Genomic DNA, 24,375 nt, shown 5'->3' on the forward strand with positions numbered 1-24,375 from the left:
TGTTACCAGTCAGAGTTTTTGTTTCTTACTTCTCCATATACATCCACAGCTACCGTATTATTTGTGTCTTTTTCTGTTCATAAAGAGAAGTTCAGTTATTCCAGAAGTAACTCCTGATTACAGGAGCAGGCTATTTCTCTACTCTTTCTCACAATGGCCCGAAAAGGTGAATGTTAAAACCATGGTTCTAGTCCTTACCATTATGCTGTATCAGTAGACATCAGTTTGCTTAATGCTTCTGTGTTGCACAAAGCCTGCTTTTCTGTGAGTGTGAAGAAGTACTGTGTGTTGCACAGTTAATTCAGCCCAATGTTAAAGATAAATAGCAGATAAATTAGCAGGAGCTATACAGTAATATGCATTTTTAATTTTTAATTTTTTTCCCAAAAGTCAAAGGAACTGGACGCTTGAAAGGGAAACCGAGGTGGCTGAGGCCTGGAAGTTCAAAAAGGCAGCAATTGAGGGTCTAAATGTGATCAAGTCTCCTGATCAAAGTTCTACCACATACACTCACTCAGGTCTTGTCCATACACAGTTAGCTGTATCCATTTAGAAACCGATATAGTTCAATTGGTACAACCACCCTAGTGTGGATGCAGTTATTCAGGAATAAAAGGAGCTTATAGTATATTATATAGCTTATACCTGTCCAATATACAATGTTACAAAAACTACGTAAACCAGCCCACACACATCTGACAGATATTGCCGCATTCCCATGGGCACAAAATTCAAATTCTTCTTCACCAACTAGACTTTATTAGAGATGGATCTGAGCTGCAAAATTCAGAATCAGATTTTTCACACCTCAAAGTTCGGGAGGTTTTGATTCTGATGATATAGTTCAGATTTCATCTCATTTATCATGTTTTCAGATAAACTTCAAAACACAATATCCTAATTAAAGGGATACAGTCAATTTCAAAAAATAGTATTTCCATTTGAAAGTTTTGTACATACTATCAGCCATGAAAGATTAGTGAAAAAAGCTCTATTTTCTTTTTTCTTGCACTGGAAATTTGATAGAATTTTTGCAATTTTGGTGCTTGCATACAACCTTCTTCTGCCCCTGCAAGAAGCTATTTACTACTAACCAGCAGCAACAGAGCTAGCACTGAAGTAGTAAACAACAGACAGGTGTATACACAGAAGGAAAAAAAAAAAATTCTGAGCATATTTTGTGTTGTTATAATTGCTATCCAAAAGTTCATTCTAAACATAATACAAGGAAGCCAAAAAATTCACAGCTATTTTTAAATTAAAAAAAAAATCAGAACATACTATTTAAGGGAGCTCTATCAGAATTTTTTTAATTAGCTGACAATATACCTTTGCAAAGATTTTTTTTTCTTGTTGAAGGCTCATCTAAATAACTGTATCTTGATTCATATGGTCAAAGTGATCTTTGTATTATGGTAACATTTTTAGACTTCATATATATGTAGCATTAGCTCACAACTCTCACTGTGCATATTTTTATACTCTTTGGGGTGCCTGGTAGATAAACTAAGGGGTAAAGCTAATTGGTGGAGGTTCCGGTTGCTTCCAAGGACAGCTACAGATCTCACTCATTCCTTTAAAAATGCTCCAATTTCATGATCCGGTGGATGCAAAAGAACCAGGCCTCATTCACATTGAGAAACTTACTCGTCAGTGACAATGGTTCCCCTCCTCTCAGTCATACTTTCTGTAATACTGCTGATTACAGTTTTGTTCTTACTGTGCCAACAGTTCCAGTTCAATGGTTTTCAGTAAGACAACTTCCTAGTACAGACAGGGCTTCAGCATCTGTAAAGAACATTTTCTATGCTGAAAGTAAGATGGGTCTTGTGACAAATTAACATGTCCTATCAGGAACCTGTTATCACAGCTGTCACCATATCAGCAGGGACAAAAACTGTACATCTAACCCTTTCCTTTAGGGGGAAAACTCTGGGTCAGGAGCTTAAAACTATTATGAGTCCAGGACTCCTCTGCAGGTAACTATTTAGGGAGGTACCAAACTGTAGGCCATTGGAAGTCCCCCATTGTTACTGAAGAAATAGGATGCCACAAGAGGACATCAATATGATGGCTTGCAAATTTCTAACTTTTAAACCTGCAATTTACTACACCTCAACAACTAAAGACAGCAGAATTTAGTGAGGTGAGACCATGTGATCATTTAAATGTTGCATGCTTACTGCATACTTAATATCCCTAACACCTGGAGTGCTGACTACTTAGTCAAAATGAACTTTTGTTCTTTTCACATATATGAAACTAACGTTCCACCCATACAATTGCAGGATGCACTTCCACAACCATTCAATCTCCCCATTCCAATGACATCCCATCAATTTAAGACACTACATGATACTGACAGCAAACTACAGAACTGCAGTCCCTTTCTCTGTCAACTTAAGTTTTAGTAACGTTCAAACAAAGCCAAAAATGTTCAACAGAGAAACAATAATGAAGTCAAAGGACTTTGATACTTCAGGCTAAATTACAACAGTTTTACAAAAACACCTTTAAAAATTAATACAGTAAACTAAAGCAGTTTAGCAACTACATGTTGGGAATAGTTCAGATGCAAAATAAACTTTCACTGAGTGAAATGTAATAACTGCAACACTCCACATACAAAAATCCTGTTAGTTTACTTACAGCTCTGGACTACTTTTCCTGATTAAAGAACAAAATTTATATATACGTTCTGTGTGCTATTTTTTCAGTCCTTGAAAGTCCTCCAGTATGTTTACAGCCTCTATTCTCCTTCAAATAATTTCCAATTAAAAAACACAAAGTGCATTTTTGTTCTTACTGAAGATTCCTGTAAATTCTGTTCCAATATAAGCAACTTAAAACGTCTGTTTACAACTAAAGAAAAGTGTCTCCTACTATAAAAGAAGTCGCTGAGCAACAAAGTTGCTACTTACAATACTCTGTGGGGTACCAGCATCATCATATACTATAAATCACCTAGGACAAAACCCTGAAAGGGGAAGGAGAGCCTGGACTAAATCAGCATAAACCCAACCAAACTAGGATTCTAAGAAGTTACATGTTGTGTGATAAAGAAACATTTTGTCTCTTCAGCCACCAACAGATAAGGAATTGCTTATATAGCAGGAAATACCCTCCACTGTCCACACGTCCTACCCCAGCTCTTTCCAGTATCCAGTAAAGTCTGGATCCTTTATATCTGAGGTATCCTGGCGTTTCGTTCCCCATCTGACTAGGCCACAGTAGAGAGGCAGAGCCCGTTCACACCCCCCCCCCCAATCCTGAGTGTGTAGGCCCCAACAGTCAGGGACTGGGTAACTCGCACCTCCCCCCCCCCATCTCCCTCTAGGTCCCAATAGTCAGGGAATGGGTCACACACCCCCCATCTCCCTCTAGGCCCTAAAAGTCAGGAGGTGGGTTACTACCCCCTCCCCATTTCCCTCTAGGCCCCAACACTTAGGAAGCTGGGCCTGCCTACGTAGAAAGCCGGGGTTTTCTCCTCTCCTCCACACCTTCCCTCCTCCCAATCTCCACAGGCCCCAGCACAGCGGGAACAGCCCAGGCCAGACACCCCCATACCCCCGGAGGCCGCCTAGGCCGCGCCTCCCCCTGCCCGAGCCCAACCCACCTGGGTTGCCAGTCATTCCAGCTCCGCGGGTGATAGTGCTGCCTGGTGCCGATGCCGCTCAGCCGAGACCCCGGGGCTCTGCGGCTCATTACCTTGCCCGAGAGGGCATGGCCGGCCGGGCAGCGGCGCAGGGCAGGGGCGGCAGCGGCAGCGGCAGCTCTTCACTCACTCTCCTCAAGCTGCTGCTGCTGCTGTCTCACAGTGAAGGAGGAGACGACGGCGGCTCCGCCTGCTGCTGCTCCTCCCTGGCCGAACGGCATGCTGGGATCGCGGGCCATGGGGCCGCCCCGTTCGCCCGCCCTCCGCGGGGTACCATGGGACGGCAGCCACCGACGGGGGCCACCTCCTCGGGGTCACGCGAAACCCCCCCTCTAGTGGGCCGGCCCCCCGCATAACCGGCTTCCCTAACCCTCCCCCACGCCGAGAGGGCACACGCACCTGGGGGAGACTCAGCCTTCCGGCCCCCTCAGGACGGGTGTCCCCCTGGTGTAACTCTCAGGAGGAGTCTCCCTGTCTCCCAATCTTTGGTGTGTTGGGGGGGGGGGGGGTTTCACCTGAGGGAGCCTCCTGGCCCCCATCCCACACGGAGAGGGATTTAATCCTTAGGAGGGGTCATCCTGTGCTGAGGGTGTTTCCTATCCTTATGAGGGTAGGGCACGGTTTCGTGCCCTCCCACCATATTGAGGGGACTGCTTCCCGAAAAGTAGTTTCCAACCTCCCCAGGCACCTTGATGGGTCTCCTGCCTACCCACCCTAGCCCAGTCCACACTGAGGGTGTTTCTCCCACATGTAGGGCAGAAGTTCACAGATTGGTGTGCTACAGCATATTGGGGGTGGTCAGCAGGAAGCTGGCTAAACCCACTGTGCTGGTGTCTCCTTTTTACTTCCAGCTGCTAAAATGCATTTTAAAAGAGCTAAAAAATACATGACACCTTTGTCTTGGTACTTTTCTAGGGAAACAACTGCTGTAGTTGCCACAAGGATGTGACTGAAAATGGAAGGGGAGACAAATCTACAAGAAAATACCTGCCTATTACAATGTGGTCCACACTTGAAAGAATGTGAGAACCAGTGCAGTTGGATACATTTTTAAGGAAGATACTAGGGCTGGGTCTACACTAAAAAGTTAAGTCAACCCAGCTAGGTCACTCTGGTGTGAAAAATTGACACCACATCCTACAGAGGCTATGTCTGTACACTTACCATTTAGAGTGCAAAAAGTCCTTTTTTGTGCTAAAACCGAGGAAGCATCTACAAGAAAACCACCCTCACGAGGCATATAGCTCTTACCGCTGTTCTTTTTGTGCTGTTGTGAAAGTGAAAAACCGTTCTACCATCGTAAACACCTTTTGGCCTCCGAAGGATATTGCACAGTTCCAAAAGTGACCACTCTGGCCAGCATCTTTACTGGTCTGACACCAGGTAAACGGACATCCATCCCTCCCCTTGTAAACCCTGGGAAGTTTGAAACTTCCTTTCCCTTTGCTTGTAGATATGGCAGGGAAAGCAGCCAGACAGCAGGGTCGGGTAAAAAAAAAATGCCACAAAAGAAACAAGGAAGTATTGGGGCTGCTGGAACATGAAGCAGGGCAGCATGGAGCACTGAGCAGGGACCCGGAATGCCTTCTGCTCACCCTTCCCACAAGACCTATCGAGAGAGCTGCACTGTAGGATAGCTGCCCTACAGCGCTGCTCTCATCTGCGATGGAAGTGCTGCTAGTGTAAACACTCTCTGATGCCTGAGGAATTAAGTGAGTACACAAACCAGCACTTTTCTTTCACCAGTTCCCTATCACCGGTGAAACTTAGAGCACAAAAACTCTGCAAGTGTAGACACAGGGTTGGCTCCAGGCACCAGCTCAGCAAGCAGGTGCTTGGGGCAGCCAAGGAGAAGGGGCAGCACATCAGGCTCTTCAGCAGCAATTCGGCGGCGGGTCCCTCGGTCCCCCTCGGAGGGAAGGACCTGCCGCTGAACTGCCGCCGAAGAAGACAGTGGCGTGGTGGAGCAGCCGCTGATCATGATTGCGGCTTTTTTTTTTTTTTTCCCTGCTTGGGGTGGCAAAAACCCGGGAGCTGGCCCTGTATAGACATACCCATGATTAAGCCAACCTAACCCCCCAGTAGACAGCATTAGGTTAATGGAAGAATTCGTCTGTCAAACCATCTACCACCTCTTGAGGAGGTGGATTAACAACAGTGACAGAAGTACTTCTCCCTCACTGTAGTGAGTTTCTATGCTGAAGCGCTACAGTGGTGCAACTGAGACCTGTATTTTTTTCCTCCTCCAAGAAATGGATGCCTTGCATTGGCTTATTTGGTCACTCTGTGTTTCTGTTCTTATTGAGTATTCCTCAAGTTTTCATGAAATCTAATACACTCAAGTAAAAGACTCAGTAAAGATACTCATAGGCCTACGCTTTCATGGGTAAAAAACCCACTTCAGATGCATCTGAAGAAGTGAGTTTTTTACTCATGAAAGCTTATGCCCAAATAAATCTGTTAGTCTTTAAGGTGCCACTGGGCTCCTTGTTGTTTTTGTGGTTACAGACTAACACGGCTATCCCTCTGAAATGTGACATCATAGGCCTAACTGCTCTTATTTATTACTGTATCCAAAGTTGAACAATGACACGACTTGGAGGCCTTGTTAATATCAGCCAATAAACTGCAGTTGTGTTGGTGAATGAACTTGAGTCAACTGGCATATTCCCACTTCTAGCTTTTTATTGGACAGTGCTGAACTTACTGGTGTGGTTTTGCATCCCTCAAGCAATGCTTCCAGGACATCCACAGGTTCCAATAAAATTCCAGGGCTCAGAGCCATCACATCACAATGCTGAACTGCAACATAATTATATTTTGATGTGATGTAACCCGGTGTTATCATAATGCATCACAACATGCTGACAGTGTCACAAACGGTAACCTTGGGTAGGCACTGTGTGTGTACTGTTTTACCTACTAGTTTTCAAGTGCTTAGCAGTTTCAGGGCAGTACTATATATCAGGTTGGTTCAGTTCCAATACTTAAATACTTGAGGCAGTTTTGCAGATATAACCCATTGTACACAGCATTATAAATCCTTTCATTTGCTGTCTTAGTTCTACTACTTTTGGTATTTAAATTGAGAAAATTAACCAGTAGCATTTGATATTCAGCAAACAGAAGAAATAAATTTAAAACATCAAAGTCAAAATCAGATTTTACTGGAGTGCCAGCAATATCTAGTGCAAAAATTCTCTGACTTTCACAGAAAGAATCTTGTGGATCATATCACCACCAACTGATAATGGAGCAGATCACCTCCCCTCATGTTCATGATTTCATAAAATCCTTGCAGCAGCTACAGCAGTTGCCTATGGGGAAAGGAAAGATAATATTAAGGATGTATTTTTAGCCTCCTTTTAATGTGGTTTAGCAGCTGGACACAAGGAATAGAATTAGCACCATGTGACCAGCCTCTGTCTATAGACCACCACAATTTGAGCACTGCTGATTTAGCGGGTAGAGCAGGGAGCATTGTATAAGAACTGGATTCTAGTCATGAATCTGTTCCTGAATCTGTGTGGTCTTGTGGAAATAATTTAGCCTCTCTGAGTCTCATTTTCTCCTTTTGTAAAACAGGGATAATAATGGTTAATTACATTTTGAAATCACTGTACAAACATTAAAATGCTATATAAGTGTCAAGCACGATTAAATATGTAATTGAACTATTTCTGGTTAGAATGACTACATTGTGAAATTTTGATAGTCTTTTAGGTAATAATTAAGCTTTTCATCATGATCAATGAGATAATAATACTTGTCACATAGAACTTTTTCATCTGTAGATCTCGAGGTGCTTTACAAAAGTGGATAAAAACATTTAATCCCCATTTCACAGAGGAGATAGCTAAAGCACAGGAAAGTTGAGGCCCACATTTTCAAAACTGGCTTTTAAATTTGCTCTTCTTGGGTTTTGGGGCCCAGATTTAGATACGTAGGTTTGCTAATGCCAGCCAGAGCTTTTGTGAAACAACTGGAATGCAGAAAATATGAAACTCAAGTTAAATATACAAATATTATATAAAGATATAAGAACTGAGAAACAAGGTCACTGAGTTACAGGCACAGTGTTTTACAGTTCTGAGGCTTTGAGTGAGAATGTGAGTCTCTGAAGGAGCAGAAAGCATTCTGCAAGCACAGCTAAAAGCAGTTCATTTGGAGAATAGGATTGATGTCAATGGGAGCTACAGATGCTCAGCACCTTTGAAAATAAAGCTATAGGTGTGTAAAGCTGGATATCCAAAAAAGGAGGCACCCAAAATTAGAGACCATTTTTGAAAATGTAAGTTAAGTCACTTGTCCCGTGTCACAGAATGAGTCAGTGGGAATGTTGGAAATAGGGCTCTGGTCTTCTGACTCCCAGCAATGTGCTCAGTCCACTAGACCACATTGCCAATGTTCTTCATAATGCAGAATTTTGCAGCTGATTGACACCACCAATTCTTTTGCTGATTTGCAATTTATCCTTATGATTTACTGACTTAATATGTAAAACTATTACTCCAAGTGTTACTTTTAGTTGTAATAAAAAGCAATTTGTATACTTCTACTGTGCTTAAATAAGACAGCATATTATATCTTACAACCCTCACAAGTTTGCTGCCTTACCCAGCATGGCTTTTCTAAAAAATCTGTGCATGCTAAGGAGCAGAAGCCAAACCAAGCCATTTTCTTGGCTCCATGGCTCCATGTATACCCTTAACAAAGCCACATATTGAAAGAACAACAATCACCACTGTGAGTAACGGAAAGAGATGCTAACGATTTCCTAGTTTGGAAACAGGACTGAGGCCAAGGAGAAAAACAGTGTTTGACTAAAGCAGAGAAAAACAATCCACCAAGATTCTGTAGTTTGAGTATTACAAGTTGGTGCCTATTAAAGATTGCAAAGGATTCCTAGAATAGAGATTCCCAGTAAAGATAACACTGCGATGCAACTATGACTGTGTATCATCTACAGATTGTACAATTTACTTTCATTTAATCCAAAATCTATCTTTATAAAACCTCCTTCACACTAACATATAAACAAACTGAAACCAATAACATACAAACTGAAACCAATAGACGTCATAAGATAATACACTAATTCTAGATTGTTGTTGCCATTGCAGATTTTGTTCATTTAATGCCAAGAAATCTTATAATAGCTTCTTTGAGTGATATGGTAAATTAAGGCTGTCAATTAATCAAAGTTAACTCACATGATTAAATAAAAAAATAGATGGCAATTAAAAAAATAAATCACGATTAATTTTAATTGCACTGTTAAACAATAGAATACCAAATGAAATGTATTAAATATGTTTGGATGTTTTTTAACATTTTCAAATATATAGATTCTATATGACAGCTGAGAATATAGTCAATTTCTAGTCTAATTGCTTTCCAGTCGTGTAAGCATATTTCAGCAAATTTCTAGTGTAGCAGAAACTCCATCTGGGGCTTGAGGTTCAACAACAGTGCAAAGCTGCTTGGTCTACCTTCACAGCTGACCAGACCTCTCCATTCAGCAATATGTAGAAGTATGAACATTAGCAGAAACGTCTCTCTGGCATAGATTGCCAGATCTCTCCACAAGACTGGAAAGCCACCTTTCTTTTCCATTCTGGTACCTTGAAAACTGTCATGTTCTCCAAATGTTGGCCAGCTTTTAAAGAAGAAATGTCAAACTGGGAACTGATACATTATGAACATTTTAATTTTTTTAAACCATTAGTACATATTTCTTACCATTAATAGCCTCTGCTCCTTCCTCATGGGCTGCACAAGTTGTCTGAGAACCAAGGATAGTCTAAGGCTATGTCTCTACTGCGCACCTTACAAGAGTGGGCTGTGCCACTGCAGTCACGCCGTTGCAAGATGTGCTGTTGTGGCTGCACTTTATCGCGAGGAGAGAGCTCTCCCAGCAACAAAATAGAACCACCTCCAACAAAGCGCTATCCACACTGGCACTTTACATTGCTAAAACTCTGTCTGTCTATCTGTCTCTCTGTGTGTATCACATTCCTGGAATGCTGAAAAGTATCAAAATTGTAGGCTTCTGCCGCACAGTTATGTTATAAGATCATAAGAATGGTCATACTGGGTTAGGTCAATGGTCCACCTAGCCCAGTATCCTGTCTTCCAAGTTCTGACAGTAGCCAGTGTTGGGAGTGAAGTATCAGGGGGTAGCCGTGTTAGTCTGTATCCACAAAAACAACAAGGAGTCCGGTGGCACCTTAAAGACTAACAGATTTATTTATTTATTTATGCCCAAATAAATCTATTAGTCTTTAAGGTGCCACCGAACTTCTTGTTTTTGTTGGGAGAGAAGTGAATCTTAATCCACCATTCTGGCAAGCCAGTCAGTATGTAGATTGGGGTTAACAACCAATATCCAGGGGCCGTGACCTAAGAGTATTGAGGGGTTTAAGGAGTTTTTAAGTGACTGTGGAGTCACTGGGGCATATATAGATAAGTATCTGGCTTGAGGCAGAGGCTAATCTGCTGAAATGCTACTTATTTGGCAACAAAAAGCTGCCAAGAAGAGGTAAAAGCTGTAGTTGTTTAAGGTTTGCTAATGGCAGCCAGAGCTTTTGTGAAACAACTGGAATGCAGAAAACATGAAACTCAAGTTAAATATACAAATTTTATATAAAGATATAAGAACTGAGAAACAAGGTTACTGAGTTACAGGCACAGTGTTTTACAGTTCTGAGGCTTTGGCCTGGTCTACACTACGCTGTTAAACCGATTTTAACAGCGTTAAATCGATTTAACGCTGCACCCGTCCACACTATACTGCTCTTTATATAGATTTAAAGGGCTCTTTAAATCGATTTCTGTACTCCTACAAAACGAGAAGAGTAACACTAAAATCGATATTACTATATCGGATTAGGGTTAGTGTGGATGCAAATCGACGTTATTGGCCTCATTATTTTACAGTAGCTACCCACAGTGCACCGCTCCAGAAATCGACGCTAGCCTCGGACCATGGACGCACAGCACTGAATTAATGTGCCTAGTGTGGACGCGCACAATCGACTTTACAATATCTGTTTTATAAAATCGGTTTAAGCTAATTCGAATTTATCCTGTAGACGTAGCCATAGAGTGAGAATGTGAGTCTCTGAAGGAGCAGAAAGCATTCTGCAAGCACAGCTAAAAGCAGTTCATTTGGAGAATAGAGAACTGACAGGCACTTTTAATCAGACAGTGAAACTTTTGGGAGGAGAAAGCATTATTATAGTCAGGAGGACTATATTAATAGTCAGGAGGCTCCACCTTTTTATAATCCATTTTTTCCTTCCTTGAACAATCTGGACTCTAAAATGCTCATAGGTGACTGTGACAGTCCAAAACAATCATGAAGGTGGTACATGAAGGGAAGTGAAGGTTAAAAATCTTTCATCAGTGGAGATATCAGCCATAATGAACAAAATAGGTCCTTGTCCCAGAAGCAGGGTCATAGAGGAAGTGTTAAAGTGGTTTCTGAAAATTAGGGTACAGGCTGAATTTTGTAATCTGACTAGAGGAGACTGCGAGACAATTTTGGAGAAGGAAGTGGACCCTGGGGTTTGGCTGCATATTCCACAGGGCTAGAGAGTCAGGGACAGTGGCAGATCCGATGCAGCAATCACCCTGTTGGTGCTGTGGAGCTGAAAATTTAGGAACCCCCTGCAGAATATGAAGAATGAATTTTCTTTGCTTATTTTCTGGTCACTAATAATCCCTCTTGTGATGATCCAGACTACCCACCACAAGTTGTTGTAGATAGGCTACTTGCAGAGGTTAAAGAGGCAGTTAAAATGGGGTTTGATGGGATAGTACTAATGTTCAGACTTTGTCTGAAAAAATGACGTGCTTTTTTCTGTGCCCTGGAGGGTAAGAATAAGGACACAGTGGATGAGGCTAAAGCATTCAGGCTTGAAAGTGGCAGAAACCTAATTCTGAGGGAGGGTAGTCCAGGACCCCTGGTTATCAGAGAAGGTGTGGGTGAGAGTGGCCTTGGGCACCCATGGATCACCTTGCATGCAGTGCAGAGGCTTCAGGAACTGACCCCAGGAACGGGAAGTGGTCTGCTGTCTAGAACCATTTCCTCCATCCCCCAGTAGAGATACTCAGCTGCCTCCCACTCATCCAGGATTCTTACCTGCATTACCTTGGCTGGGTAGGGATGCCCCCAACATATCAGTTAGAGGAGGCATTCGTAGGCAAGTTTTGCTTATTAGTGGGATGTCTGTCTCTTTAACGTCTAGAATCCAGGTGGGAGATGTCACACAACAGTGGACTACCATGACTGAACTGACAAGGCACGGAACCACGCACTGGCTTGCTAAACTCTTTGATGTCATGGTGAGCAGCTTTTCTGTCACTCAAGTCTTTGTGGCTGATGCTTGTAGGGAAATTTTAGGAGCGGAATGAATGAAAGCCTGGGGTTGTAAGGTGGATTTGGCTAACCTTTTGCTGTGGAATTCATCCCAATGTAAATGAGAACATTTCCATACTAACTGCTCACTGCAGTTAAAGGGGTTTATTCTTCAAATTAGAGGGAACATGTGACAGATGCTGAGGTTCTGGAATGATGCGTGCTATTTCTTGAAGTTTTTGTTTGAAGTTTTGAGTGTGGGAGTATGGATGTGTGCATCCAGGTTGAGGGACAGGATCCCCTTCACCAGCAACAATATCCTTACCCTAGAGGGGAGGGGATTCAATCCATGTGGTTATTGACTGCTTAAGACAACAAAAAGCAGCTGTCCTTAAAGGGCTGTGTCTGGAGTACACCTTTGCAGACACAGTTACAAAGTGTGCTAAACTGAAAAATGGGTATAAATGGCACCAAGATAATTTTAAGGCTGTAGAATACATTGGCTGAAAACTGTGTCACTCTGGCCAAAAAGGTAAAAAGTTTATATCTATCTAATTATGGAAGTGTCTACACTTAAATTTCACTCCCACTGACATAACTGCTCCACTATGCATGCCAATTTAATAACTCCATGTCCTCAAGCACCATAGAGTCAAGATCGATGTAGTTAAGTCAATGTACTGTCACTAGACACTTCATTTCTTACATCAACTATTACTGGCTTTTAAAAGCTGTCCCACAATGCCCCACACTGATAGTACAATTGATACAAGTACTCCTGGTGAGGATGTGCACCACCGACAGGAGGAGCAAAGTGTAGACACAGACAAGCGATGTAATTACTGTGGTGGCCGTATGCCGATGTAAGTTAGGTTGATCTAATTTTCTAGTGTAGAAATGGCCTTGCACAGACTAAGAACACTGCAGAACTTGGACAGAACCAGACAGTCGGGGTAGTGCAAGTGTTAAAATATTAAAAATGTAAATGTCAAAGAGAATGCTGATAATTTAAAAAAAAGGAGGGGCATGAAATACCTGGGAAATTCAGTCAGAAAAACATGAATAACACAGCAGCTAACACTGCCTGTCAGAAGAACTGTTTAAGTTTGGCAGCAGAGATATTGATATCTAAGTTGGCTGAGGAAATTAGGTCGGTATAACTACATTGCTAAGGGTGTGAAAAATCAATACCTCTGAGGGATGCGGTTAAACCTACCTAAACCTGGTTTGGGAAAGGATGAAAAGGGTGGTGAACCGATGGTTGCATGCTACACAACTGAAGCCATATAGTGGAAAGGAAAGAAGGGAATCTACTGATGTAAAAAGAGGAGAGGCAAGGACACAGGTGCAGAGACATTAACATGTCATTGCTCACGGATTCAGTCCCATTATGTTTTACTAGTTTACATGTCTTTTAAAAAATATTTTACTTACATGTTTCAAAGTATTTTTAAAAACTGTTATAGTTTCACTGACTTGTGTGTGGACTCTTCTTCCTAAGGATGATGACTGCAAGATGATACTGCAAACACTTTTCTCTCTGTCCCACACCCACAGCTCCTCCCCTCCCCCAGGTTTAGAAATATCCAGAGTCCCAAGGATACATGGGAGGGATGGAAAAAGTGCAGTCAATGTGGTGCTTACAGAATGCACTGCTAGTTCTCAGCGCAGCAGAGGTCACAACACTGAAAGTGGGTAGATAAGTGTCTTTATGGCTTGGTTAACTTGCAGTAAATCAAAACACAATTCAAGTATCAATACAGGCAGCTGCCACTGCCCTCTGATTAAACAACCCCTCCTTTCTCCCTGCTTCCCCAAACCTGGCCCAGTTTCTACCTTAAATAGCAACCTTAGTGCTCAATAACAGCCGCTAAGTGCAGTTAGCACCACTGACAAAGAACAGTTTAAAAAAATTGATGCACCCTCTCCAAAGCAAATGTAGATAAGGCCATTCAGAGCGATTGAGTACTCCCAGTAACAGAGATTTGTAAACAGGTGTGAACAGCAAAGAGGAAAGCATTGCACAGCTGCTACCCTACACAGCACAAACCCATTCCTAAGTGTTAACCCTGTCGAAATGCCCTATTATAATTGTCTGTAATGTGTGAATTGTTACAGGAATGAATGGCTAATGATCTTCTATTACAAGGGAACAGAACCCTCACAAAGGTACGTAGCGCCACCAGTATGTGCCAGTGTTCCCTCATGTGCTTTTCCAGCAGTTTTACAGGGTTTGAAGGTATTCCTTGGCACAGATATGTCACCCTCTGCCTCTCTACTGTGCCAAGAGGTGAACACCTACAGAATCCCTGATTTCCCTTGCTCTCTGGGTGCCAGGATCAGTGTGCATAAGGCTGTGATCTGGTTGCCTGTACAGAGTTTGTAAACCTGACTTGTCCTGAGTCCACTCAGGATGGAAGCACTTCCATTTACTCTCACATACATAATGGAGTGTGCAGCAGGTGACGGCTATATAAACAGTGTTTTCCACATTGGCACCTAGATGGGTGCATAGGCAGCCCTAATGAGATAATCAGTGGGACACAGTAATACCAGGGTACAAAATATATTGGAAGTACAGGTCGTGCTGGTGGGGGAGTAGAACTATATGTGAAAGAAAGCATAGAATCATATGAAATACAAATCTTAAATGAACCAAACAATGCCATAGAATCTCTATGGATAGTAGGCATTGAGCAGCTCTGCCTTCCTATCATCTTTCGTTACCAGCTCACCTGCTCCACTAAGCAGTGGACCCATACCATCCTTGATCTTTCTTTTTTGTCTGACATATTTGATGAACCCTTTCTTGTTGTCTCTAACATTTCTTGCCAGCTGTCACTCATTCTTTGCCTTGGCTTTCCTGATTTTGTCCCTACACACTTGTGCTATTCCCATCTATGCTTCCCTGGTGACATGCCACTCCTTCCATTTCCAGAATCTATCCCTTTTGGTTTTTAGATATGTAAACAGGGTCTGCTGAATTCTTCCCTGACAGCTAACTGGGAGAAGGCGAGACTTAGGCCATGTCTACATCTAAAATTTTGCAGCGCTGGTTGTTACAGCTGTATTAGTACAGCTGTATAGGGCCAGCGCTGCAGAGTGGCCACACTTACAGCAACCAGCGCTGCAAGTGGTGTTAGATGTGGCCACACTGCAGCGCTGTTGGGCGGCTTCAAGGGGGGTTCCGGGAACGCGAGAGCAAACCGGGAAAGGAGACCAGCTTCGCCGCGGTTTGCTCTCGCGTTCCCGGAGCCACCCAGCAAACCGCAGGGAAGGAGACCTGCTTGCTCGGGGTTCCGGGAACGAGAGAGCAAACCGGGAAAGGAGACCAGCTTCGCCGCGGTTTGCTCTCGCGTTCCCGGAGCCACCCAGCAAACCGCAGGGAAGGAGACCTGCTTGCTCGGGGTTCCGGGAACGCGAGAGCAAACCGGGAAAGGAGACCAGCTTCGCCGCGGTTTGCTCTCGCGTTCCCCGAACCACCCTGCAAACCGCAGGGAAGGAGACCTGCTTGCTCGGGGTTCCGGGAACGAGAGAGCAAACCGGGAAAGGAGACCAGCTTGATTACCAGAGGCTTCCTCCTTCCACGGAGGTCAAGAAAAGCGCTGGTAAGTGTCTACATTGGATTACCAGCGCTGGATCCTCTACACCCGAGACAAAACGGGAGTACGGCCAGCGCTGCAAACAGGGAGTTGCAGCGCTGGTGGTGCCCTGCAGATGTGTACACCTTCAAAGTTGCAGCGCTGTAACTCCCTCACCAGCGCTGCAACTTTCTGATGTAGACAAGCCCTTAAGGAGCAAACTGTATATACAAGCACACACCTACTCTGCTTAGATATCCAGCAGATAGAGCTGTGTTGCTCAAAATGATCAACTGTGGCTGGTGTTGGGTTACAAATTACCTTAGTACTGAATGCAGGGGTAGTGAAATGCTGTTACCAATGTTGGCATTATTGTATGAATAAAGGGGAGCAGAACTGTGCTTACCCTGTCTCATATGAGGGGGTCACCCTCAGCTGAAAGGACCTTGTTAAGCCAGGGGTTTGAAAGCCAGAGGCCTGTGGAAATAAGAAGGGTAGGGACAGGTGTCCCAGCCAGAAGGTGTGTGGACCCTCCCCCAGGGTCCTCCCAAGACTGGTTTAACCTGTTCCTCCCCACTGTTCAAAGAAAGAGCTAAATAGGCTTCATTAAGAGCTTCTTCATTATGTTAAATGCCCAGTCAGAAGTGAAATCAGTTGTAGTAGGGGAGTGTTTCTGCCCTGCCTGCTAAGAGCTGAAAATTACTAAGAGACTGATGTGCAGAGCTCATAGCAGAGAGGCAGGTGGCAGCAGAAGATGACTGACAAGTGGCTGGTGAGGCAGTGCACAGAATGAGCAGCTGAGAAGGCAGTGAGAAACTGTAGCTGGCAGGATGGCCAGCGGAGAGGAGCAGCAGCTGCCAGGACAGCCAGCAGAGGCATAGCAGGTGGTCGGGCAGCCAGCCAAAGCCAGTGCTCAGATGCCAGAGCAAGCATGGTGTCTTCTTCCCCCAGTGGGAGGTGAACTCACACAGATGTGCCTCTGAACCCTGGGGTCCTCTCTGACCAAGGATAACCACTGTGAGAGGGGTATGGGGTGAGGGAGCAGAGAGGGGCACAGAAAGGAACTGTTGTTTGTAGAATTCAAGAACATGAGGCAGAAGGCACTGCCCCACGCATTCTGGGGTGGGTGTCCTGCTCACAGTTTTATGAGTATGAATCCCGCTTGAGGCATTTTCCCTAATTAAAGTCAGGTGACTTCCCTCCTTTCATTAAAAGTTTCTTTTCTACAGTCAGACTCCGTGCTTGCGACTGGAGAAGTATTGCCTCACAAAGGTGCCTGGGGTGATGTGTAATTTTCCCAGGTTACTGGGTGGGGGCTCGAGATGGTTCTGTGTTGTGTTGATGGAAGGGAACCCCTAAATATTGAACCTGGCCCTGGTTGCTGCTGGCTCCACCTGGCAGCAGGGTTACAGATAGCCAAAAAACTCCATGTGCAGCCACACTGGCCTCCTGAGGTTCTTCTTATCTTTTTTCTGTGCTGGAATAGCTTGTTGAGCCATAGTAACCAATACAATACATGTTAAGTCATAGTAACTAATACAATATTAAACATGACCTAGTATTCAATGTTAACCCTAGGGTTAACCACAACCAGCTGACGCAATATTAAATATGACAAGCTCTCTCTACACTGAATGTTTAACATCATGTTAGTTACCATAACTCCCCAAGTTGGGGTTCTAACCCAGTGCAATTTTCCAGTGCAGAAAAACTCCTAGTGGCATTGCTAACTTGTGTTGAATTTGTGGACAAGTGTGCATTTGCAGTGATTTCCTGAACAATGTGGAATGGGTCACATCACAGGAGGTCTGGTCATGTCCTTGTGATCTTAAAAAAACAGGTGCTAAGCTCTGAGGATTTGTCTGAACTTTGATTTTGTTTACGTTTTAATTGATCTATATTTTTGATGTTGTTTTATTTATACTTCTTATATTGTCTTTCGTCACCCAAAGCTCCTGAGGAGGAAGGCAGAGAGTACGAATCCAATAAATATATATAGTCGTTTAGTATTTATGCAATCTACCTTATCCTGTTATAATTAAAATATACACGCGAAACTACCTACAGTTCTCCAGATAAATTAAGAGCTACATTTGTCCCTCCATAGTCAATTGCCTTAATTCTGTCTGTGGTTTGTTTATTTTTTGTTATTAGTTTTAAAAATAAATAATGTTTCTTGTTCATTGATTGATTACATTTTCCCTTGTCAGACTATTTACAAAATTCAAAGTTAATGGATTTTGGGGTGAAAAAAAAGAAGCCATCACTGTAAAGACTCCAGGCCAAATCCTCAGCTGTAGCCAATCCGCACATAGTGCAACTAAGAAGGAAGAGTGCTCTGCATCAGCTGTTCCTCTGCCAGCTGCCAACAGTCCCAAGAGGCCAATAAATGCAGAGACATTAAACAGTAGCCCTGTATAGGCAGGGCCAGTGCTTCCACTAGGTGACCCTAGACGGTCACTTAGGGCGGCAGGATTGGAGGGGGAGCGGCATTTCACCGCCCTCAGCGGAAATTTGGTGGTGGGGGTCCTTCCACTCCAGGTCTTCAGCGGAAATTCGGCAGTGGGTCCTTCACTTACTCTGGGACCGCCGCCGAACTGCCCCCAAGACGTGGAGCAGAAGGACCCTCACCGCTGAATGCTCAGAGGAGGAGCACTGCCGCTTAGGGTGGCAAAAACCGCGGCGGCGCTCCTGTAGATAGGCACTGATAGAGCATTTAGCACTTAGCTGAGACTCAGGAGACCTGGGTTCTTTTCCTGGCTTTGCCACTTACCTACTGTATGACCTTGGGCATGTTACCTCACTTCCCTGTGTTTGCTTCTCCCCACACCCTTAGTCTGTTTTATATGTTTAGAATATAAACTCTGTCCCCCTACAATGTATCTATACACTAGGTCAGTAGGCCTTTGTCCCAGTTGGCCCACCACGTGTTATTGTAATATGAATAATATTTCTAAAAGGCTTATGATCTAGTGGATAAAGCAAAAAATTGAGAGCCAAGAATACCTGCAAATGATCCACTATTCCAGTATTAGTCTATGAAGCAATCATAAATGCGTCCATGTCTAAAAAATGTTCAGAAGAAGTAATTCTTCAACAGTGCCAAAGACTAAGAGGAACAAACCGGAAACATTATTTATTGAACAAACGTTTCAGGATTATGTCCTCCTAAGACACTCCAGTGGCTAGAAGTTCTTCAAACTGCATTTGTAAGCATTTCTTTCAGTAGACAATGCCACCCTTGTGAAAATTATGACAATTTGTTTAGGGACTTGAAATGATTAATAATGAGTTTCTATGCAGGCTTCCAGGGGAAATTATCTACAAAGTGGCTTTTCTACATAAAAGGAAGGTCAATAAGGGAGTAACCCTCTGCTGACCCTCAAAAGAAAAGGGAAAATCCCTTAGCAGGAACATCTTTATCAGGGTCACTTTCAGTTGTCACATTTCATACCATAACCCATTCCCTCAACTCCATCAATAATGACAGCTTTGATATTTGTTTCTCCTACAACCATCTTCTCTTTTTTCTATACCTCCAATCCAAGGAATGCCCTTCCTGAACTGGTCTGCAGGCCACTACCTACTCTGCATTCATATCCCTCCTGAAGACCCATTTTCTTCATGATGGCTGCAGGATACAAGTTCATTGAAGTCAATGGAAAGATTCCTATTGACTCCCATGGGCTTTGGATCAGGTCCTGACTGACTAAATCACCCATATATTTATTTCATTTATCTCATGAGTGAACTAATCTGTGACACGATGCCCCACATTCTTCATAGAGATAAGGTTATGATATGATTATGGCATAACTAAGATTTATTTTATGCAAGATGTATCATGTGAGATATCATTGGAAAGGTTATGATTTACAAATATGATTATCCTATTTTTTGCATGTATCATTTTTGTATCAAGTTAGGAATATTGCCTGTGGAATGCCCACCAGACAGAATGCAATCAGTCTAGATGGCCAGTTGGGAAAATAATAGGTCTTTCAAGATGCTAATCACCCACTGAGAAGTCTTCCTTAGCACGCTACAAACAGCCTCTGAGTTATGGTTGCAGGGTCATGTGATCAAGTCACCTGGTACTAGACTCCATGATAATACTAGTATTTTTCTGCTGGCTGGGGGTGGGATTCACATTGGGAGACAAAGAATTTCCGCCCTATGTAAAAACTATTTAAAGGTCGTAACATCATCGTGGTTCATTCTTCATTAACTCCTCACCCAAGAAAGAAGGCTGCTAGAAACACCTGAGAAACAGAGACTAAATGGGGTTGGGGGGGGGGGCTGAGCTCAGGCTAGAGGGTGTCTGGCCTGTAAAAGGAATATCTGGAGTTTTAAGCTGCAAGCGAGGGCAGCTTGCCTTCAAGAATCTCTGCAATCTGCCTAGAACAACATTTAGGGTGAGAATTTGCTGTTTATAACCAGTTTCTACAGTATATTAAGCTTAGATTGTGTGTTGGTTTTACACCTCTACCTCGATATAATGCTGTCCTTGGGAGCCAAAAAATCTTACCGTGTTATAGGTGAAACCACATTGTACCAAATTTGCTTTGATCCGCCAGAGTGCACAGCCCCGTCTCCCCCACCACTGCTTTACCGCATTATCTCCGAATTCATGTTATATCAGGGTAGAGGTGTATTTGCTAGGCAATCTGCTTTGATCTGTTTGCTATCCCTTGTCACTTAAAATCTATCTTTTGTAGTTAATGAACTTGTTTTTGTTTTGTCTAAATCCCAGTGTGTGGAATTCATAACTGGGAGGCAAACAACTATTGCATATCTCTCTCCACTTTAAAAGAGGGGCGAATTTCATAAGCTTATGCTGTATAGTTCTCTGTGCAGCGCAAGACAATATAATTTTGGGTTTAGGCTCCATGGAGGGTGGCACTTGAGTACTGGGCAGTTCCTTAGCTGAGCCTTCCCATGCAGAGCTGATCTCAGCATCTTTGCGTAAAGCTGCAGCTGGGTGTGTCCCTACTTGTATGTGTGCTGCTTAAGTGCAGTCTGAAGCCTGAGGGAGGGCGTGGCTGGCTTGCCTCGCCTCAGCAATAAAGGAAGCCCAGGCTGGTGGGTCAGGCACACTCAGTGGGACCCCAGTTCCTGGTGGCAACCCAGGGGAAAACCTGTCACATAATTATCTATGCTGAAAGAAGGGATCACATGTTAGTAGAGAGGGGAGGAAGGATCCTGGACTTGAAGCTGAGGTTTGGTTTGGGGATAGCCTGACTAATAGCACCAGGCCTTCCTTTTTTAAGAGAAAGGTGAGTTAAAAAAGTCAAATCGTGTAAGAAAAACAGATCCATTTATATGTGAATTTATTCATTCTGAGTGAAACAGTCCATGGCTGGAAAACAAACAGAGCTGAACTCCCTTGTTTGATCAGTGTGCATACAGTGCAAATAAAATATGCACAGAACATTGAAAACCTGCTCAGTAGCAGTTAGCCAAAGAAACAGCCTGGGGAGGAGTATAAAATAATTAATGCGTTAAAACACGTAATAGTCGTACCAGATAATCTCCACACATGAGACAAAGTGATCATACATAGTGGCCCGCATTTGCTTGCCATGGGGCACAAACTGGCCAACACTCCCTAGGCGGTGTAGATCCAGCCAAACCAGTTCTTATGCCGCTGCTACATACCACCATTGGGTGTGAGTATGTGAGTGAACATGTGTGGGAAGTTTCACTGGATGGAGGTTGCTATGCTCTGGCTAAACTTGGCAGCTGAATGGCCTCTTGGAGGCCATAGCTAGCAGCCATAAATTAGAGCAGCCCTAATGAGAGTTAAAGTTCTCCACACTGGGAATTTGAGCCATTTATACAACTTGATTAAAACTGCATTTATGTCATCGTCATACACTTTGCCTTAGTGAGGCGTGCAGGGTCAGTGTATAAATAATAACAATACAATATAATTGAACAGGATCAAATAATAATTGGTCTCTTACAATACATAACCGGGACAAAGACTTGATGTTAATTTCAGTCTTCTCATTCTATGGAATACCCTCACAATTAATTATTACTTCAGAGCTACAGTTTTGGGCTTAAAAATAAAAATCACGATGTATATGCCTTCAAAGCAAAGCAAAGCAATATAAAACTAACGGATAATGACAGGCTAATATTTGATGGGAGATAAAAGCAAAAGGAAGACATTTTACAAAATCACCCCTTTGGCCCTTAATTGTTATGGCCATCCTGAGACATTGGTCAGTCTACTTAATCAAAGAATGAAGCGTTACCTTTGCAATAAAAGAAAATCTCTAATCTTCCTAGGAGTGTCATATACACACACAGCTAGTTTTGGGATTTGTAAACTGTGCTATGTTGTTTCTATCTAATATTCCCATTTATAAAGATATTCTATATGACTTGTAAACATTTTAAATCAATGCAAGCTTGGGTAAAGTATCCATTGTGTGTACCCACTTGTTTACACTTTCAGCTAGGAAATAAATCAGTCCTAGAATCCAAGCCTTCCTGGCCTGTTGGAAGTTATACATCTGTCTGTTTGTTTACATTAGAAATTCAGGGCTTGGCTACTCTTGTTTTTCTTGGATAACTCTATGGACAACAGGAGAATTAGTAGGTTTATGACATTAGTATACCAAGAAGTAAAACCTGATTATTTGGAAGAAGCAGTAATGTTTATGCACCCCCCTTTAAAACTCTTTGGACCAGATCCTCAGCTGGTATAAACTACGTAACTCCATTGACTTCAGCCATTTGGTTGGTTTTTGCTTTGTTTTGTTTGTAGGGGGTGGTGGGTTTTTTTTTTCAAATGCCTAATAAAGTACTGAGTTGGCACCAATGACATCCTCACTAGTACTTTGTCTACTAATTCACAACAGGCAGCACTACTTCCAGCAGTCAAAACTTCTGAGCAGCTTTCAAACAGCTGAAACATTTAGCAAATTAATAAGAAAAAAACATGCAATTTTTCCCTCTTTCCCCAAAGATTGGAGACTGGAGTACAGAATAGGGAGAGAGAAGTACACTTATCTACTGTCTAGGACTAGCCAGGCTTGGACAAGTGACAGCTAAAGGTCTGATATCTCACAAACAACAAGCACAATAAATACCTTGTATAGTGTATGGGAAATAAGAATTCCAGGCTTTCTGATGGCATACAGTATTCATGTCTAGGTCTGGCTAGTTGTAAAATATCATGCCTTACTACTGTGACAATGTGCTTTAGAGAAAAATTATTTTAGATTATTTGTTAACATTTTAAAATCTGCTCATACAAATGTTTCTGTCACTCAGTGGTCTGCCCATGGTAATGTAGACAGGCTTATTCTATGGGCAGAGGAATTCAAAACTAAAACCATAAAAATTTGGAAACTCTGGAAATATTTTCATAATTTTTTTTCCCTGTAGAAACTGGCATCATTAAAATACACAGTGGGTTGTGGTGGTAAGCAAGTTCTATTGGTGTTTGTTTGGGATGACCTGGAAAACTCACTCATACTTATACTACTTGTATACCCAAACATATGCCAATAAAACTGCTATACCAGGGGTTCTCAAACTGGGGATTGGGACCCCTCATGGGGTCACGAGGTTATTATATGGGGGATCCTGAGCTGTCAGTCCCCACCCCAGACCCCACTTTGCACCCAGCATCTATAATGATATTAAATATATTTAAAAGTGTTTTTAATTTATAAAGGGGGGTCGCACTCAGAGGTTTGCTATGTGAAAGAGGTCACCAGTACAAAAGTTTGAGAATCACTGCACTATACCATCACAAATAAGGCCCCTCACACAGTCTGTATTTATAGTTCATTTACAAAATACAGTGTATAAAGTGAATTAATCCACCATAAAGAGAAGGAAATCATGCAATTGATGCATAAAATTAAATTTAACAGAAGAAATTTTTCTCTTTAAATCACTAATTAAAAGGAAAAATGCCCAAGTATGTGTGTAATTTCTTCTACATACACATGTGTGGGTATTTATAATAACAATAATTGTAGGCAGGGCTACACTTCAAATTATAAGTCTTTGTTTTCAGTTGCTAATAACTTGGCCGAACTTTAACCATTTAAGCTGGAATTTTCCATGCCAGGTGTCTGCTTCATGAAACATTTGTTTGGAAAATTTCAGCCAAAATGGTTCAACCATTTTTGAGAGGAAAATGCATTGTTGCCAGAATTAAGGTTGCAGCAGGAGTCTTGTGGAAAAAATAGTATGTGATTATGTAATTAAAGACTATCATAATGCATACACACAATAGTATGTAATCATGTAATTAAAGATTATCATAATACATACATAAAAGGGGACCAAATTAAAATTGTCCAGGCAACCTTAATTCAGGCATTTCCTAATTTTGGAGCGCTTGACTTTGCAACGTTAATAACATTCTTTTCATGTCATTTTTGTGTGTGCACATTTTAATATTATAATTGCTTTCCTCCCCCCATATCCTTTGTAAGTGACCTGTCTTAGATTGCAAGCAGCAGGAACTGTTTTTGTATGTGTCTGTACAGTGGCTTGCATGATGGAGCCCAATCCTAATTAGGGTCTCAGTGCTACACTAATATTAATAATAATTTTACTGTAGAAGTCTAATGCTAGTCTGTTGAAGTCAAAGAAAGTAGAATCATGTCCTTAATCAAAGTCATCTTTTTTTTTTCTTTTACTAGGCTGTAGCTTACATTGCTCTGTCACACATCCCCAAATCCCACACCACTGTCCTCCTCAAGGCCAGCCTTTCTATAGCTAATCTACAGAACAGTTATTCTAGC

At 42.5% G+C, this 24,375-nt stretch overlaps 1 protein-coding gene and 1 long non-coding RNA gene across 4 annotated transcripts in view; one reads left to right on the plus strand and one right to left on the minus strand.

Annotated features, from left to right (window-relative positions):
* SMG1 (SMG1 nonsense mediated mRNA decay associated PI3K related kinase) overlaps positions 1-3,821 on the minus strand; it is a 115,983-nt gene extending 112,162 nt beyond the window's left edge. Inside the window, exon 1 of one of the 2 annotated variants that reach the window (XM_030578576.1) lies at positions 3,617-3,821. In XM_030578576.1, the coding sequence (XP_030434436.1) occupies positions 3,617-3,705 (89 nt within the window). In that variant the 5' untranslated portion in view covers positions 3,706-3,821. The remainder of the gene's footprint in view (positions 1-3,616) is intronic. The other variant, XM_030578577.1, reaches the window with a different exon arrangement.
* Positions 3,822-3,911: 90 nt separating this feature from the next.
* On the plus strand, positions 3,912-11,984 carry LOC115658732. Of its 2 annotated transcripts, XR_004002371.1 has the most exons (3): positions 3,912-4,143; positions 4,571-5,038; positions 11,908-11,984. It is a non-coding gene; the product is annotated as an uncharacterized LOC115658732 (long non-coding RNA). The 2 variants fall into 2 exon arrangements; XR_004002370.1 differs by lacking the exon at positions 11,908-11,984 and having other exon boundaries at positions 4,571-5,414.
* Positions 11,985-24,375: the final 12,391 nt, after the last annotated feature.

The sequence above is a fragment of the Gopherus evgoodei genome, chromosome 10, assembly GCF_007399415.2.
Source record: "Gopherus evgoodei ecotype Sinaloan lineage chromosome 10, rGopEvg1_v1.p, whole genome shotgun sequence".
NCBI classification, from domain to species: Eukaryota; Metazoa; Chordata; order Testudines; family Testudinidae; genus Gopherus; species Gopherus evgoodei.